The sequence below is a fragment of the Callorhinchus milii genome, unplaced genomic scaffold (genome assembly GCF_018977255.1).
Source record: "Callorhinchus milii isolate IMCB2004 unplaced genomic scaffold, IMCB_Cmil_1.0 Scaffold18, whole genome shotgun sequence".
NCBI classification, from domain to species: domain Eukaryota; kingdom Metazoa; phylum Chordata; class Chondrichthyes; order Chimaeriformes; family Callorhinchidae; genus Callorhinchus; species Callorhinchus milii.
This window is the reverse complement of record NW_024704759.1, coordinates 4,653,465-4,670,106: the sequence shown is the minus strand read 5'-3', so window position 1 is coordinate 4,670,106 and position 16,642 is coordinate 4,653,465. Positions and strand designations below refer to the sequence as shown.

Here is a 16,642-nt window from a genome sequence, read left to right as displayed (position 1 = left end):
TGATCACACATTTACCACCAGATGGCATTATTTAAAGAGACTTGATGTAAAATTCATTTAAATTATGTATTAAGGAAAACTTAATTTGTGGTTCCATTCCTATTTTAAGTAAATTATCCTTCTGGATTGAGATTGTTCTCAGTATTGGCTCAACAACAACAACAACAAGTTGCATTTATATAGGACCCTTCATGCGGGATAGCATCTTGGAGCGCTTCCATATCTGGAGCTCCCAATCTAAACCCTTTGTATTGTGTGCTTCATGTGGTTTTGCGTGAACTTGGCTTCTCTTTGGTTCTCGGACAAGAATTCAAGCAGTAGATGTGATAATAATATTAATCTTTATATTTGATATGGCGCCTTCCACATTTGGAGGACATCTCAAAGCACTCAAAGTACTGTGTATTTATAGGCAAATGTGACAGCCAATTTGCACACAGCAATGTCCCACTAACACCTAATGTACTCCTTGTTAGTGGTAAGAGACCCCAATCAATTTTATTCTTAAGGAGACTTGCTCGTGATCACAGTATTAAACCCTATTATATCAAACGAAATCTGCTCATTTTTAACAATACTGAGATTCAGTAATAATAATTGATTTGATTTTACCAAGCGTCTCAGATTCAGTATAGAAATGCACTGATTTCTCAAGGATTGATTTCTGTGTTTTACACCAGATGCAACTGGATACAATGGAAGTTGCTCTTTCCTCGTGGAGCGGTCTCGATTACATACCAACTGGAAACGTTTTGTGTATTATATAAAATGCCAAGAAATTGATTTTCTTCCAGAGAAAAGGGTTTTGCGTTTTAAACATCTCGGGAGCAATTCCAACTGTCGGTATTTGTTTCAACATTAAGTGAGCCGACCTGGATTGATTGGTAGAATTGTGGGTTCAAGCCCCCATCGGGACATCTCATTATTATTATTATTAATATTATTATTATTATAATACTGTGAGCTGTCAGTTTAATCAATGAGTTGACCTAGGATTACATTCATTTCCCTGTTCTTGCTATCAGTCTGAAGGTTAAACAAACATAAGCGGCAATTAAGATCCCATTGGATGGTGGAATTTTTTTTAATTTGAAACCCTCAGGTTTTAATTACTTTAAAGATTAGCAATGCTTGAGTCATATACGAAGCTGAATTTGAAAGTATCTTTTCAGATCAGAGAGGCAGGCAATTTATTTTCATGAAATGAAAGCAGAGACATAGTAAAGTGATTCTCTAATGGGGAAATATAATTCTAAGTTTAACATACTAACCCAATCCAGTTGACATTTTCCAGTTGACAGATTCCCCCAGGTGGAAATTCGAAGAGAGGACATGTGCCATTCTCCTTAAAGTTTTGTGGAATAATGAAATCTGCACTTGAGTGGCACATTGACTGATTGGAATGAATGCAGGTATTTTAATGATAGATCGTGGAATGGTAATTATTCAGTTACATTGGAGATGCTGCTCTGCTTCTACGGTCAAACAAATATTTGGAGTCCCGTAGCATAGTAGTTAGTGCCCTTGCCTCGCAAGCGAGAGGACCCGGGTTCGATTGGAGTCAAACCTTAGGCAAGTTTCCTTATTCCACACTCCTCTTTTACCTAGCATTAAGTAAGAACCCTGTGAGTCGCTTGGCTGATCGCTTTCTGGGGTTAATAATAATAATAATCCTTGCATTTGATATAGCGCTTTTCACGTGGGGAGGACGTCCCAAAGCGCTTCACAGAACACACTGTAAAGTGAATTGACTGTATATTTGTGGGCGAACGCAGCAGCCAATTGTGCACAGCAATGTCCCACAAACAGTCGTAGATTGAAAATGACCAATTTATTATTGTTTTTGGTTTTGGATGGATTATTATTAGGCTCTGTGTGGAGTAAGGAAACTTGCCCAAGGTTTCACCCTGCCTGGAATTGAACTCAGGTCTCTCGCTTGCAAAGCGAGTGCTCTAACCACTGAATAATCCCTCCAAAAAAAATTATAATTTGGTCACTCAATCCACGTCTGTTTGTGGGACACTGCTGTGTGCATTTGGCTGCTGCGTTTCACCTACAAAGTACAGTCAATTAATTTTACAGTATATTCTGTGAAGCACTTTGAGACATCTCAATGATGTGATAAGGCACTATATCAAATGCAAGGATTATTATTATTAATATTAATATGTTCAGGCACAATGTTGTGTAAAGTTTGGGGCAAACGTCACCTCTGGTTTGGAAGGCTTTCCTCTCCCAATAGATATAAGAAGGAAAACTGAAGGTAAATGCAAGGTTTTATCCTTTCAATGTTAGAATTTTAAAAATACTATTAGTAATTTAGGATAATGATCTCAATTTTTAAGATTATAATAAATAACATAAGTAAATGAATTGTTCTTGAACGTCATTTAGCTCATTCAATAAACGCCAACATTATCAGGATCCCTTCACTTTGCTCCTTCTCTCCCTGTCTTCAAAACCCTCTTAAAAAATATCTCTTTGATCATGCCTTTGGTCAAAATTCTTCTCATCTTCCCAGCCCAGTGCTCCATATTGTCTCTGTGAAATGCTTCGTTATGTACCGCGACTTAGAACAGGAAAATAGCTCTGTTTTCTGTCCAAAGATTTGCAGATACCAGTGTCAAAACTGTCAAAACTGTTTGTTAGATCAATACAAGTTGTTGGATCACTGGAAGATTATCAGAAATGTAATTTAATCTGAAGCACTCAATGGCAATGAACAGCATCAATACAACTAAATTCCCATGCCTTTCAGCAGATACAAGGTATTAGCCAAAAGGATTTTGTGTGTTTGTAGTGCATTAGGTCCCTGCATTAAGCCATCCCCAAACACAGCTGCAAGTTTCTAAGTTAGGCTTCGAGACAAAATAAATATTACAAATAATCCTTCCATTTAATTTAGCACCGTATCATATTGAGCCATGTCAAAGCACACCGCAGAGTTTTACTGTAAAGTGCACCGACTGTTTATTTGTTGGCAAAGGTTATGTGAATGTGATAAACTGCCCAGAAAATAGTTGGAATGAAGCAAAACATATTCACTGATGTGGGCAATGTGGTATTTGCTGGCTATCTCTGTTTCCTAACTGGAAAGGCTGGGTGATAAATGTAACTACGAAAGTTGTGGAAAATTAAATACAGGATTCGTGTCCTGCACTGCAGTCCTTTTCTGATTCTTGAGGTTTTCATTAATATGTGCAATCTATTGTTGGCTTAATATAGGTTGCAATTCATATATCAACTAATGTCTTCGATGTTCTTGAACATTACGTGAATCACACATTGCAAAATGTTATCATTAGCAAACACTTGCAAATAATATTACAACAGAAAATTTGTGGTGTTAGAAGCGAGCAAGTGAATATTGCTACTAGTTCATTAACAGTTAACAATGGACAAGATTACAAGGGTTTAATGTTTCATGAACATCAAAATTACTATAGACAAAAAAACACATGGCCTGTGAATATATTCCAATCAGACTTGCAAATTTTAAATTCCTTGGATATGATGACTTGATGCATAATTTTTTTACACCTCAAATTAAAGTAATTAAAGGTAATTACACAAGTTTTTACTGAACTGCCGCAGTTGATTTGCTTTTATGCTCATTGCTACAGGGCATACTTTTACCAAATGATTCTATGGGGGTATTTTGTTACAAAATCTTTTTGAAATATGGCTTTGTTGGGAAAAACATGTGATCATATTAATTAAGGAGACTGGATTTAATTCAGTGCATAGAATATTGCATTGAATATACTACTGTACAACTATGATTTTGCTAGTTATCAAAACGTTGTTGACAGCTGATATTCTTGTCTTTGTAGTTTCCCCTGTATGTTTATGTGTTCTCTCTACACCTTTCAGTTCAGATTTCCTTCTAATAATAATAATCCTTACATTTGATAAAGCACTTTATTAAATTGTCAGTACGTCTCAAAGCATCTCATAGCATTTACTGTGGTGGGACTGTATATTTTGTCGGTGAAAGCAACAGCCAGTTTGTGCACAGCAATTTTCCACAAACAATTATAAAGTGAATGATGGGTTGTAATAGTGGGTTTATTGTCCAGGACACTGAGAGAAAATCTCTACTCTTTTCAAATAGTGCCTTGACATCTTTAACGTCTGCTTGAATAGGCAGATAGTACCTTGGACTCATCCAAAGGATGGCACCTCCAGCGATGCAAGCCTCCCCCAGCACTGCAACACAATGTCAACCTAGATTAGGATCTCAAGGACTCAACATGGGGCTCGAATTCACAACCTTAGGACTGCCTGAGCCAGACTCTCTTATTCTCCTTCCTCTCTGCCCGTAATTTATTTTGAGTTTCTAAATTTCATCAAGACCTGAATTTGATGGGCAACATGCATAATAAATCACCACAGTAAAATAATTATGTATTGTATCAAAAAGGAATACACACAAAAGGACAGGGCAGTTCAAACCCCACAAGATTGTATCCAATGGAAATACTCATCAGTAAAACTTTGGTAGCCCTCACAAATGTGGTAGGAATTTCTCAACGCATAAGTTCAATGTTGAGTGAAATTGGATTTTTTTTTACATTTGCTTCCGTTCACATCACCATAAATGTAATCCAGGAAAATGCTGTTCCGTAACTTTGCAAAGCTTAGGTTCAATAATTTGGCCTCTGAATTGAGGGAATATTTCTGTTTCAAACTAAGTGCGTGAATTGTACATTCTGTATTATCATCAGTTCCATCACATCTGTGAACAAGGTTCAAGGGTCTACAATGAAAGTCACCAAGGCGTAAGGGGGAAAGGATAGTATCATTGTGAGCGGACACAGCAATTTAAATTGCCTCTTTACTATACTTCACTTAATAGGTGCCAGTTGGCTCACAGAATGAGTTTGCTTGCTGAAAAAATCAGAAGGATACTATTCCCTATCATTGATTGATGAGATATTTTACATATTCTGATGTTGCCATGGATGTGAAGAACTGTTCATTGTGGTCATGTGGCTTTATTTCTTCAGATTCTTACAGCAATGCTTTTTTTTGGTGACTTTTATTAGTGCTGCAGAAACAAAATCCTTTCCGTGGTTGTCTAGCACAAAAACAATAATTACAGATGCCCGGCTCTATATTAACATTAAAAAAAAACTCTTAAGGGTTCTTGGGCGATTCATTTTTAAGCATCTGAGTGGAACACAAATCAGCTTATAGAGATACTTAACATTTTAAGTGGGATTCAAAAAGGAAAACCCGAACAATACTTTACGATGCACCAAGACAGTAATAATAATAATACTATTATTATTTTACGATGCACCAAGACAGTAGAACAAGAGGACGTAGCATTAGAGTTGCAAAGGGCAATTTTAGGGCAGACACCAGAATGTTTTTTCTTTACCCGGAGGGTAATTAACGACTGAAACAGGTTGTTGCTGTATCCCCGGCCAAAACATAGCACCAAAAAAAATCCCTGAGGGCAATTTGTTATGAATTAACCTGTTGCCTAGCTTCTATGTCTTCTAGTCCACAGTCACTGCCCTTTGCAGTAAATCCTGCCAAGCGCTTTGAGTCGCTGTGACGTTGGGACATTGTGATAAGGTACAATATGAAACGCAAGGATTATTAATAATAATAATAATAATAATCCTTGCATTTGATATAGCGCTTTTCACGTCGGGAGGACGTCCCAAAGCGCTTCACAAAACACACTGTAAAGTGAATTGACTGTATATTTGTGGGCGAACGCGGCAGCCAATTGCGCACAGCAATGTCCCACAAACAGTCGTAGATTGAAAATGACCAATTTATTATTGTTTTGGGGTTTTTTGGAGGGATTATTATTAGGCGTGTGGAGTAAGGAAACTTGCCCAAGGTTTCGCCCTGCCTGGAATTGAACTCAGGTCTCTCGCTTGCAAAGCGAGTGCTCTAACCACTGAGCTACAGGACTCCACAGATTAATGATTCCACAATAATAATGATTATTATTACCTGTGCTGGTAGTAACTTATCTCCATTCCTCTGTACTTGCAGGTGAATGCATTTCTCTCCTTCGTTTTACCGATGGTTGTAATTTCAGTCTTGAACACAATCATCGCCAATCAACTGATAGCGATGTTCAAGCAAGCTGCTCAGGACAGCCGAGTCTGCACCATCGGAGGACAACAAACCATGCTCAGCATCTCTGTGGAGCCAAGCCGCATCCAGTCCCTCCAACACGGAGTCAAAGTTCTCAGTATGTAACAACTGTATGGATAGTGTGTGTGTGCGTGTGTGTTTGGTTTGTGTGTGTCGGTCGGCACTGAAGCAAAGATGCTGATATACCAATCAGTTACGTGGTCAGTAGAGACAACAAAAACAACTTGCATTTATATAGCGCCCTTCACATAGGAAAGCGCCGTACTGTACAGCAAGGAAGAAGGGGGAGGTGACACATAGACACAGTCAAAAAGGTAAGTTTTCAGGTGGGACTTAAGGATAGAGAAGGCATGTGGTGAAGCATTTGAAGTGGGAAATTCCAGACTTTAGGCACTTTGTGGCTGACGGCTCGACCACTCAGACAGAACAAATTTACATCCATTGAGGTGTGTATTGTATTTCTTTGGAAAGAATTACATTGGTGGCTATAGCTCACAGTGTAAAAAATTTTGATACATAATTTTGATAATTTTGATAGAAAAACACGGAGAACAAAAGGAATACGCCAAAACATGGCTTTATAAAACGTGTTGTGTAAAAATACTGAGGAACAGCGACTGTGTGTGTTCCAATTCACCTGTCTGTAACATGCTTTTGCTAATAATATTGCAGGTTTATCATTGGGATCAAATTGAAAAGCAGTATTATATCTAAATCCAGAGGCAATCATCAGGGCAGGGATTTCATTCAGATGACAAGCAGAGTTCTACTCTTTGATAAAAGAGATAAAAAGAGAAATCAATAACACCTCAGAAAGCTGTGGTTTGTGTTTTCATAGCTGAGTGTGCTTGCCTGATAACCTTGCAGGAGGTCATGGAAAGGGGTGAGAGGGTTATAGTTGTTTGGGGGCTAAATGGCTGGCTGCAGAGGGGGATTATCTCATTGTTTTAGGCTTCATAATGAGAATAGGAATGAAGCAAGGTGGTCACAGGCAGTACACGTCCCAAAGCGGACTTGATAGAGGTGTACAAGATGTTAAATGGGTTTGAGAAAGTAAACCCAGAACAATACTTTAGAAGGCCCTGAGACAGCAGAACAAGAGGACATGGGATTAGAGTTGCAAAAGACAATTTGATATTTTTTCCCCCAAAGGGTAATTAACAACTGGTGCAAGGTTACCAGGAAGGGTGGCTAAGGCCACGACACTGGACTTATTATTATTATTATTATTATTAAAAAACACTCAATGTTGTGATGGGAGGGCAGTGTGGGGGGTATTCTGGAGGGACAAGATTAAATGTGCCAAAGGTCTGTCTTCCTTATGAACCGCTCTTCCAAATATGAAAAATATCTTGCCAGCAAAATATTGAAATGGTATTACAACTTAAGCATCTTATATTTTGCAAACATTTGATGTAAATCCGTACACTTTGAGATGTCCTCCCAACATGAAAAGCACTATATAAATGTAAACTGTACCGTATTGTATTGTAAATGCTGAGCACACATTGGCAGGGTAAGTTCGAATTTCGATTAGTAACGACACAAAGATAAACCTGTATTTTGCCAGGCAAATGGAGATTGCCTTAACAAACAAATGGTCCGACTGTATATTTATTGTGTGGCTGCTGGTCCCAGCGTGAAACAAGTGTACATATAAACCGTATGTCAAAACACTGAAGAATTTAAAATAGGATGGATTTATTCCATGAATATTAATGCAACCAATTTGATTCTGTTATTAGCCTCAAATCAATCTGCTGCCTGACGGCTATCTCAAGATCAAGGGAATTGAATCCGGCAAGGCTTAAAAATGATTCACTTAAACCCTTGTAATATCTTCCTATAAATTACACGGATTCTGAGTTGAGATCGGTATGAGTTTTGTACTTGTTGCTATTGCAATGTTTCGTGCTTTTTCTTTGTATGAATCCTAGGCTCTAGCTTTTAGAACAAAGTAAACAACAATAATAATATAGCCCTTTGAGGGGTCCTCCCGACATGAAAGGCATTATATAAAATATAAGAATTATTATTATTAATCATTTACAGAAGGTTATCAAAAACAATTGCATTGCTCTTGAGATGGATTTAGACTCATAACAAGAGGCTATTTTGCTGGAGCAATTGTTTCGCTCTCTTTACAAATTAATTCTAAGGAAACATAATTCACATTTCTAGCCACTTTCTCTCTCCAAAACACCAATGATTTCTCTTTTAACAAATCCAGGCTAAAAAGCTTGTGCATCGCATTTGTTCACAAATTACTCAGTATATGCATTGCAAAGCCATAAACGTTAAGAGCCCTACAATAATTATTTAACTGTGTGCCTGAGGAGAAGAAGAAAATTATTTATTGCTCGAAATATTACTGTGGAGTCCTATAGCTTTGTGGTTAGAGCACTCGCCGCACAAGCAAGAGGACTCGGGTTTGTTTCACGGGCAGGGCGAAACCTTTAAGCAAGTTTCCTTACTTCACACGCCTCTATTTACCTAGCAATAGGTTGGAACCCGGTTGTTAATCGATTGGCAGATCGATTTCCTGGGGTAATAATCCCTCAAAAAAAATGGGGTCACTCAATCGATGACTGTTTGTGGGACACTGCTGTGTGCACTTGGCTGCCACGTTTAATTCCCAATCAATCCACTTTACAATATGTTCTGTGAAGCACTTTGAGATGTCTCAATGACGTGATAAGGCACTATATCATATGCTAGGACTATTATTATATTCCATGATCTATCCTACCCCATTCCTCAGATCGCCCCCTCTGCTCAGCTAACTCAGACCTGCATATTCCATCCTCTCCGTGTGTTCTTGCGCTTTTTGTTAATTGATGCATGTTTCTGTTGAGCGTATCTGTATAGCAAGGATCTTTACTTTGAAGAGTAAATTTAAGTCTGAACCATTGTGGATGGAATCTGTTAATTAGTCCGAGGTCAGCAAATGGGAAACACTCAAATCAATGCGAAGTTCAGTATTTTGCGCTAATCAAAGCTTTAAGGGTGAGCTTACTGCAATTAGCCTAAGAAATTAGGTGGCGTTCAAGTGAAAGTCCTAGTCATTTCCCATTCAGTGCTTCCGAATGTTATCTTTGAGTACAAGCTGATGATTCCAATCCTATCCTTCAAATTAAGACTGAAAATGCCCTCTTTTAACTCTAATGTACAGCAATCTTGAAAGAACTTTTTGAATAAAAACAAAGAGTATCACGAAAGGACAAAAATTAATGCAAGACAAAACCAGAGGACCTTTCAAGCTGCCAGATCCATTAGAATTGTTCACTACCCCGGTGCCTGCAGGAGATATTCCTTCCATTGGTGTGTTAGTCATCCGTGGGCTGTTATATCAATCTCAATTCTATGCTACAGGGATATGATAGCTTTGACACAAGACTTAAATGAGTTGTGAAATGAAGTAATAAAACATTATGTATGGTATGCATAAATATGTATATATATTCTCATTGTTTTTAATTCGATGGCAACGCACCATTGTTTGGACGATCTATGCAGATTTTGGTAGTTCTTATTTTAGCCATGTTTATTTGTGATGAGAAGCGGAGCATGTTATAACACAATCATCCTCTTCTCGTACTGACTTGATCTAAGTCCAAAGTGAATTAAAATTGGAGGTTTTCAAATGCTCTATTCCAGCCGTGGGATGCCCTATTATTTCTGTAGTTTTGGGGTTTATCAGCTGTAAATGCAATAAGGGAAGTGTGGAATTCGTAGTTGAAGTTTTTGAGACCTGAGGATTCGCTTTGACTGTGTCTGAAAACAGATCCGCTGTGGATTGCTATTGAGGTTTCACTTCAGGCAAGTCAAAATGGTTTGAAGTGTCTGAGTTTGCCTCTGAATGTCTTTTTCCTGATTGAAACTACATATGATGGTAATTTAAATCTGAAACGGAGTCAGATTGTTGTGCTCAAGAGGGTAAGAATTTGCTATTTACTCTCTATCATAAGGTTCTTAAGCTCCAATTATTAAGGGTTACAGTGCTTCAGATCTTTGCTCAACGTAACAGGGATTTGCCTATGTTTTTAAATACTCCAAGACGATACCACTTTGAACGCGCCTTCGGTCACCCTCCTATCCCTATCCTCCCTGCCCTTCACCCCTACTGATCCCAAACCCCTGCTCTGGTCCAAATCCCTGACTATCCAGTGCTTTGGGACTTCCTCCCGATGTGAAAGGCACTGTGCAAATGTAATTTCTTGTTGTTTGTGATTGTTCCACCCAAACTTTACCGGAAATGCAGAGGTGTGAGATAGCAAGAAGAAGAATTGTAAAAGAAAATAAGAGTGAAGCATAAAATCATAGCGCTCCAGGCCTGAAGTTACACCAAGGCTTCGCCTGAAAGATTGCCAATTTGTATTGATTTCTGAATAGTTCTGAAGTCTCACAGCAATGTGGGAGTAAAAAGGTTAAATTTATTTTATCTTAGAGTGTTGCAGGTAGAGAGAGAGAGACTTTCGCCTGGCAAATACGAGCTCCACTTTTATTCTGGTTGCAGAACTCTGACATCTCACTGTGCCGTGCACCTCAAGCGAAAATTACAATTATAACAGAAAAATTGCGTTTGGAACACTTTTGTGGCACTTTTGTTGATATATAAAACCTTTGCTTTCTCAATGCAGTGTCAGTGAAAACATGGAAACAAAGGCATTGTATCTATTTAAACTATATTAACCTTTGGTAATGAGCTTCAGTAATTCACTTATGTGTACTAGTGCGGGAGAAATTGGAATCTTCATGTTTCATTCAACAACAGAGATTGAGATCAGAGTGGCCAGATGGTAATGGCACTAAACATCTCTTAAAACTAATGAACACCAAATTGCCAGCTTGTTTATTTCAGGACTTTACATGGGGGCAGGCATGTCAGAAAGCTACCAGGAGCTAACTACTACTAATTACTACTACTAATAATAATCCTTGCATTCGATATAGCACCTTATTGCATCATCAAAATATCTCAAGCGCATCACCAAATTTACGGCAAACTAACTGTATTTGTAAGCAGCCAATTTGCACGTAGCAACCTCCCACAAACAGCCATGAAGTGATTGAACTCATTTTAGCTGAGGGATTATTGGCCAGGAGAAACTCCCTTCTCTTTTCAAATGGTGCCACAGGATCTTTAATATCAACCTAAACAGGCAGACAATGCAGCACTCTCCTCAGCTATTAGTAAACTGATTATTAATTATTACCAATAATAATAATTTTAGCACGTCATGTCAGCATGACCATGAGCTCAAAGACCCAACCTAAGGGCTTGGAAGACAGTTTTCTGCAGTTCTTAAAAAGAATATGAAAAAAACTGACTTCTAGATTAAGACTAAGGTTATGAAATCTTCATAAATTTGCGCAGTCTAAAATTTTAAAACAAAAAGGTCCAGGGTCCTGCAAGTTAAGATTAGGTAAAATTTCAAGCCATACTGTGCTTTTATACCGAACAGTAAACTTAGTAAGTTGACTTGAGCAAAATAACGGAATAAAATTAATAACAACTAAATTTTGATTTGCTACATGGGCAGAGGCAGAAATTAACAGCAAGAGTTAAGGTTTTTGTTTCTTCCCGCAGGAGCTGTTGTCATTGCCTTTGTGGTCTGCTGGCTTCCCTATCACACACGTCGGCTCATGTTCTGCTACGTTCCCGAGCATCTCTGGACAGAGTGAGTGACTATTATTTAATTACCGGCCTTGCAATTTGATAGCAATGTTTAATAATAATAATCCTTGTATTTGGTATAATACCTCATCACATTGTCGAGAATGTACTGTAAAGTGAATTGACTGTATATTTGTGGGCGAAACGCGGCAGTCAATTGCGCACAGCAGCGTCCCACAAACAGTCATGGATTGAACGACCAAATTATTATTATTTTTAACACTGAATAAGACAGAGAATAGGCTGTGCCAGTGACATTTCAATATCCATTAATGGCCAGATTTTATATCAGTGTCTGGGAGGCAAGTGAGAATAATGGTGACCCCACTAAAAAATAGATGACTCTGGGACACAATTTTCACCATCTTTAGACAAAACCCTTCTTCCATTAAGGATGTTTCGCCCACAAAATATACAGTCAATTTACTTATACAGTTAATACAGTATAGACGCACTTTGAGACGTCTCAAAGATATAAGGCACAATACTAACTACAAGAATTATTATTAAGGACAGGTTTTAATGATGAGTTTTAAGCACATTTTCTGTTATCACTGGTGATTATTATCGCATCACAACTTGTATTCCTCCACCCACCCTTTCCCCAGAGCGGCACTTTAGTGGAATATCAGCCTAGGTTGTGAGTTCTAAGTCCTGACATAGAGCTTGTCCTCACAATCTTCTGACTTAGAGCTGAGAGCACTGGCGACTGAGCCAGACTGACGTCCTAAATAAATGTTGAATGATGCCTTGAACACAAATGAAGTTATACCAACAGGAATTCATCGCGCCATCTATCCTACTGTTTCTCTCTAAAAGGCCCAGTGAACTTCAATGATGAGTTCAGATTGCCTAGAGTGCTTGCTCATATAATTAGACACATTCGTCAATCTATTGCTCGGCTCAGTTGCTGCCAAGTGTGAGTGAATGAACCTAAATTTTCCAGTCTGTGCCAGAGTTTGACATCTGACTCTGTCAATGATGGATCGCGCCCCAGATGAATCCATTATTTAAATCTCACTTGGTTATGAAGACCAATCTTTTCTGAGCAATTGGCTGATCGTGATAAGCTGCTGTTAGCTGGGGAATTAAATAGGGGTTGAATAGCATCATGTTTCAGATGTGGTTGCAGTGAAGTGGAACTGAATGGTGCAGTTCTGAAGAATGACAAGAACAAAGGAGTCTCTAAAATGTTGAGCTGCTCTTACTTATTGGGGGAGGTGGGAATCCATTATTCACAATAATAATATAATAATCCATGCATTTAGCAATAATAATAATCCTTGCATTTGATATAGCGCCTTACCTCGTCTCCAGATGTCCCAAAGCTCCTCACAGAATTTATTGCAAAGTGGGATGTTGCTGTGTAGAAATTGCCTGCTGCTTTCTCCTACAAATACACATTCGCAATGCTTTAGGATAAAATCCTGTGACGTGCTTTGAGACATCTCGATAACTTCAAATGCAAGGATTATTTTTACTGAAATACATTTTACTGAGTCATTTGTGTTCATCAATGACATTGGAGTCCGGTAGCCCAGTGGTTAGAGCACTTGCCTCATAAACAAGAGACCTGGTTTCTATTTCCAGCAGGGCAAAATGTTGGGCAAGTTTCCTTCCTCCGCACACCTCTGTTTATCCAGCAGTAAGTAGGAACCTGGTTATTAGTTGATTGGCGGATCACTTTTCTGGAGATAATAATGTTTCAAAACAAAATAATAATAACTTGCTCACTCAATCCACTACTGTGTGCAATTGGCTGCCACGTTTCGCCCACAAATATACAGTCAGTTCACTTTACAGTATATTCTGTGAAGCGCTTTGAGACATCTTGAAGACATAAAAAGCAAGAATTATTATTATTATTGTTATTATTAGATACTTGCCTGACAAATATTCCAATAAATGAAGAAGTCTGTGAAGTCTCTCCCAATGTTCTCTTAAGAGATAGATTGATCCCAACATATATGACTCTTGTTATTTACTGATATATGATTCACACACTCAACTCCAGTGATTTTTTGTGTGTGTCATACATTAGTGGCTACAACTAAAATGCTAATCTCATTAGGTCACACTTCCTACCACAGAGAATTACAATAGTCCTAGAACTCAGCGATCATTAATCTAGATTCAGACTCAATGAGCTTCTAATGCAAAGTCATGGTTTGATGTTCCAGAAGACTCTTGAGAGTGCAATACAATAAGGAACAATAATTAGAATAGATCACCAATGTTATGCTAAACATTTCTACAGTTTCAACTACATTTTCTCATCTTCACAGATATTCTACTTCATATGGAAAAACTAGATACATTCATTTTTTATAAAAATGTGATTTCCCTTCAAGATTAATCCTTGCATTTTGATATAGCGCTTATCACATCTTGAGATGTCTCAAAGCGCTTCACAGATTATACTGTGAATTGACTGTATATTTTTTGTGTGGGCAAAACGAGGCAGCCAATTGCGCAAAGCAGTCGTGGATTGAGTGACTAAATTATTTAAAAATTTATTTTGAAGGAATTATTACCTCCAGAAAAGCGATCCACTAATCGACTAACAACCAGGTTCCTACTAGGTAAACAGAGGGGTGTGGTGTAAGGAAACTTGGCCAACATTTCGCCCTGTCAGGAATCGAATTGGCTGCTGCATTTCACTCACAAAATACAGTCATTCCACTTTATTGTATATCCTGTGAAGCACTTTGAAATGTTTCAAAGATGTGATAAGGTGCTATATCAAATGTAAGGCTTATTATTATTATTATAATCGAACCCAGGTCCTCTCAATTGTGAAGTGAGTGCTCTAACCACTAAGCTACAGGACTCCACTTCACAAGATTAACACCACAAAAAACAGTCACTAGACTTTACAGTACAATTTCGCCCACAAATATACGGTTAATTCACTTTACAGCATATTCTGTGAAGCGCTTTGAGACATCTAGAAGACATGAAAAGCGCTTTATATCAAATGCAAGGATTATTATTATTATTATTTCATCGTCTGAAGCACTTTGGGATGTCCTCCCGACGTGAAAGGTGCTGTACCAAGTGTAAGTATTAATAAATGCAAACGAGTCTTGCGTTGCATATGGTTGAGATCAGCACTCAGAGATTTGTTACAGGATCCAATTAGGCAGAAAACCACATTATAATAATAATACTAATCCTTGCATTTGACATATCACCTTATCACATCTTTGAGATGTCTCAAAGCGCTTCTAGAAAGCATTATGGGAAGCTCAACACCCCCTGGGCTCAGGAGGAGAAACTACATTCAGGATGACGTATATTTCAAGCTGAATGCATGTGTGTGTGTCTCGTGAGAATAGCAGTGCCCTCCAAGGTCAAATGGCCTGTGACTAACCCAATTCTCTCGGCTCACACACAATCAATGGGGCCTTAAAGCCCCATGGCTAAAGGGTGAATTTGTAAACGGATTTGAAAATTTGTTTTACAGCACCCAGATGCAAAGATTTACAAAGACAGCGCAGAAGATAACAGAAGGGGATCAGCTCTGTCTGAAAGGCAGTGGGTAGTGGAATTCTAGTGGTGTTGGGTTTTGACTAGATTCTTGGGCAAGAAGGTTGACGTTTCTATGATAATATTGCCTTACAAAAGAAAGTACCATCCTGTATGTTTGTTACATGTATGTTGGCTGCTTCTTTTGGTGCCCCCTGTGCAATCTATAATTTTTTATTTCCCTTTTCCAGAGATCTGTACAATTTCTATCATTACTTCTACATGGTGACAAATGTCCTCTTCTACGTCAGCTCCACAATCAACCCCGTCCTGTACAATCTGGTGTCTGCAAACTTCAGGCAGAATTTCCTCTCCATCCTCAGCTACTTCTGCTTTCGATGGCGGGAAAAGTCTAAGGCTCCTCCTCTCAACAAGAAGTCCAACAGCTTGTCCAGCAATCATAATTATTCCTCCAGCATCACCAAGGAGACTGTATATTAATGAACTCAAGGAAAATTGCATCTTAGGGATGAAAGGTTAAGGAATACTTGGCACCATTGGCATTAGTGCTTCATTTTTGGCGATTCCCGATATGTTGTCACTAATCTAAATTTGTCCTGTTATTCCACAGAAGAGCTGCACAGAATTGAGGTAGGCAGATGGCTTCTTCTTGCTTACAGCACTCACCACTACACTGCTGGGAGCTAGGATGAAAGTGCAGAAAATGGCAGAGCCTTTTTATTTTGACACGACAAGGAGCCCACATTAAATCTATTCATTACTCTCACAATGATGATAATTATCCTTGCATTTGCATTTTTGCATTTACATTTTTTGCATTTGCACGACACATTCCGAGTCCACTTCAAATCAGGCCTCTGGTAACAGACAATAGATTGGCTTCTATTCTTTGCCTGGGGTAGGGGGGAGGGTTTTTTGGCTTATGAAATGCACACTACCTAACATTCTGAAAACCATTGGTGTATTTGTTTAAGAAACGAGACTATAATTCCTGCAATGCAGTTTGTGCAGCGGGAAAAGGGCAGCTATAATCCAGTGTAGTGATGAATGTTTGGGGAAATAATAATAATAATCCTTGCATTTGATATAGAGCCTTATCACGTCGTCGAGACATCTCAAAGCGCTTCATAGAATATATTGCAAAGTGGATTGACTGTGTATTTTGTGGGCGAAAACGCAACAGCAAATTGTGCACAGCAGTCGTGGATTGAGTAACCAATTTTCTTTTTTTAATTTCAAATCGCTTTCAATTTCAAACCAATACGAATATTCTAAGCAATATTCAAAATCAATATTTCAAAGGAGTTTGTAAAATTACAGTAACCAGAGTAAAGCAACATAGAATCATAGAAT

General features: G+C 38.3%; 1 protein-coding gene across 1 annotated transcript in view; it reads left to right on the top strand.

Moving 5' to 3' along the window:
• Window positions 1-15,792, top strand: part of ntsr1 (neurotensin receptor 1 (high affinity)) — an 18,111-nt gene extending 2,319 nt beyond the window's left edge. The window contains exons 2-4 of the mRNA XM_007885734.1: window positions 6,019-6,220; window positions 11,714-11,804; window positions 15,520-15,792. Coding sequence (XP_007883925.1) covers window positions 6,019-6,220; window positions 11,714-11,804; window positions 15,520-15,769 — 543 coding nt within the window. The 3' untranslated portion in view covers window positions 15,770-15,792. The remainder of the gene's footprint in view (window positions 1-6,018; window positions 6,221-11,713; window positions 11,805-15,519) is intronic.
• Window positions 15,793-16,642: the final 850 nt, after the last annotated feature.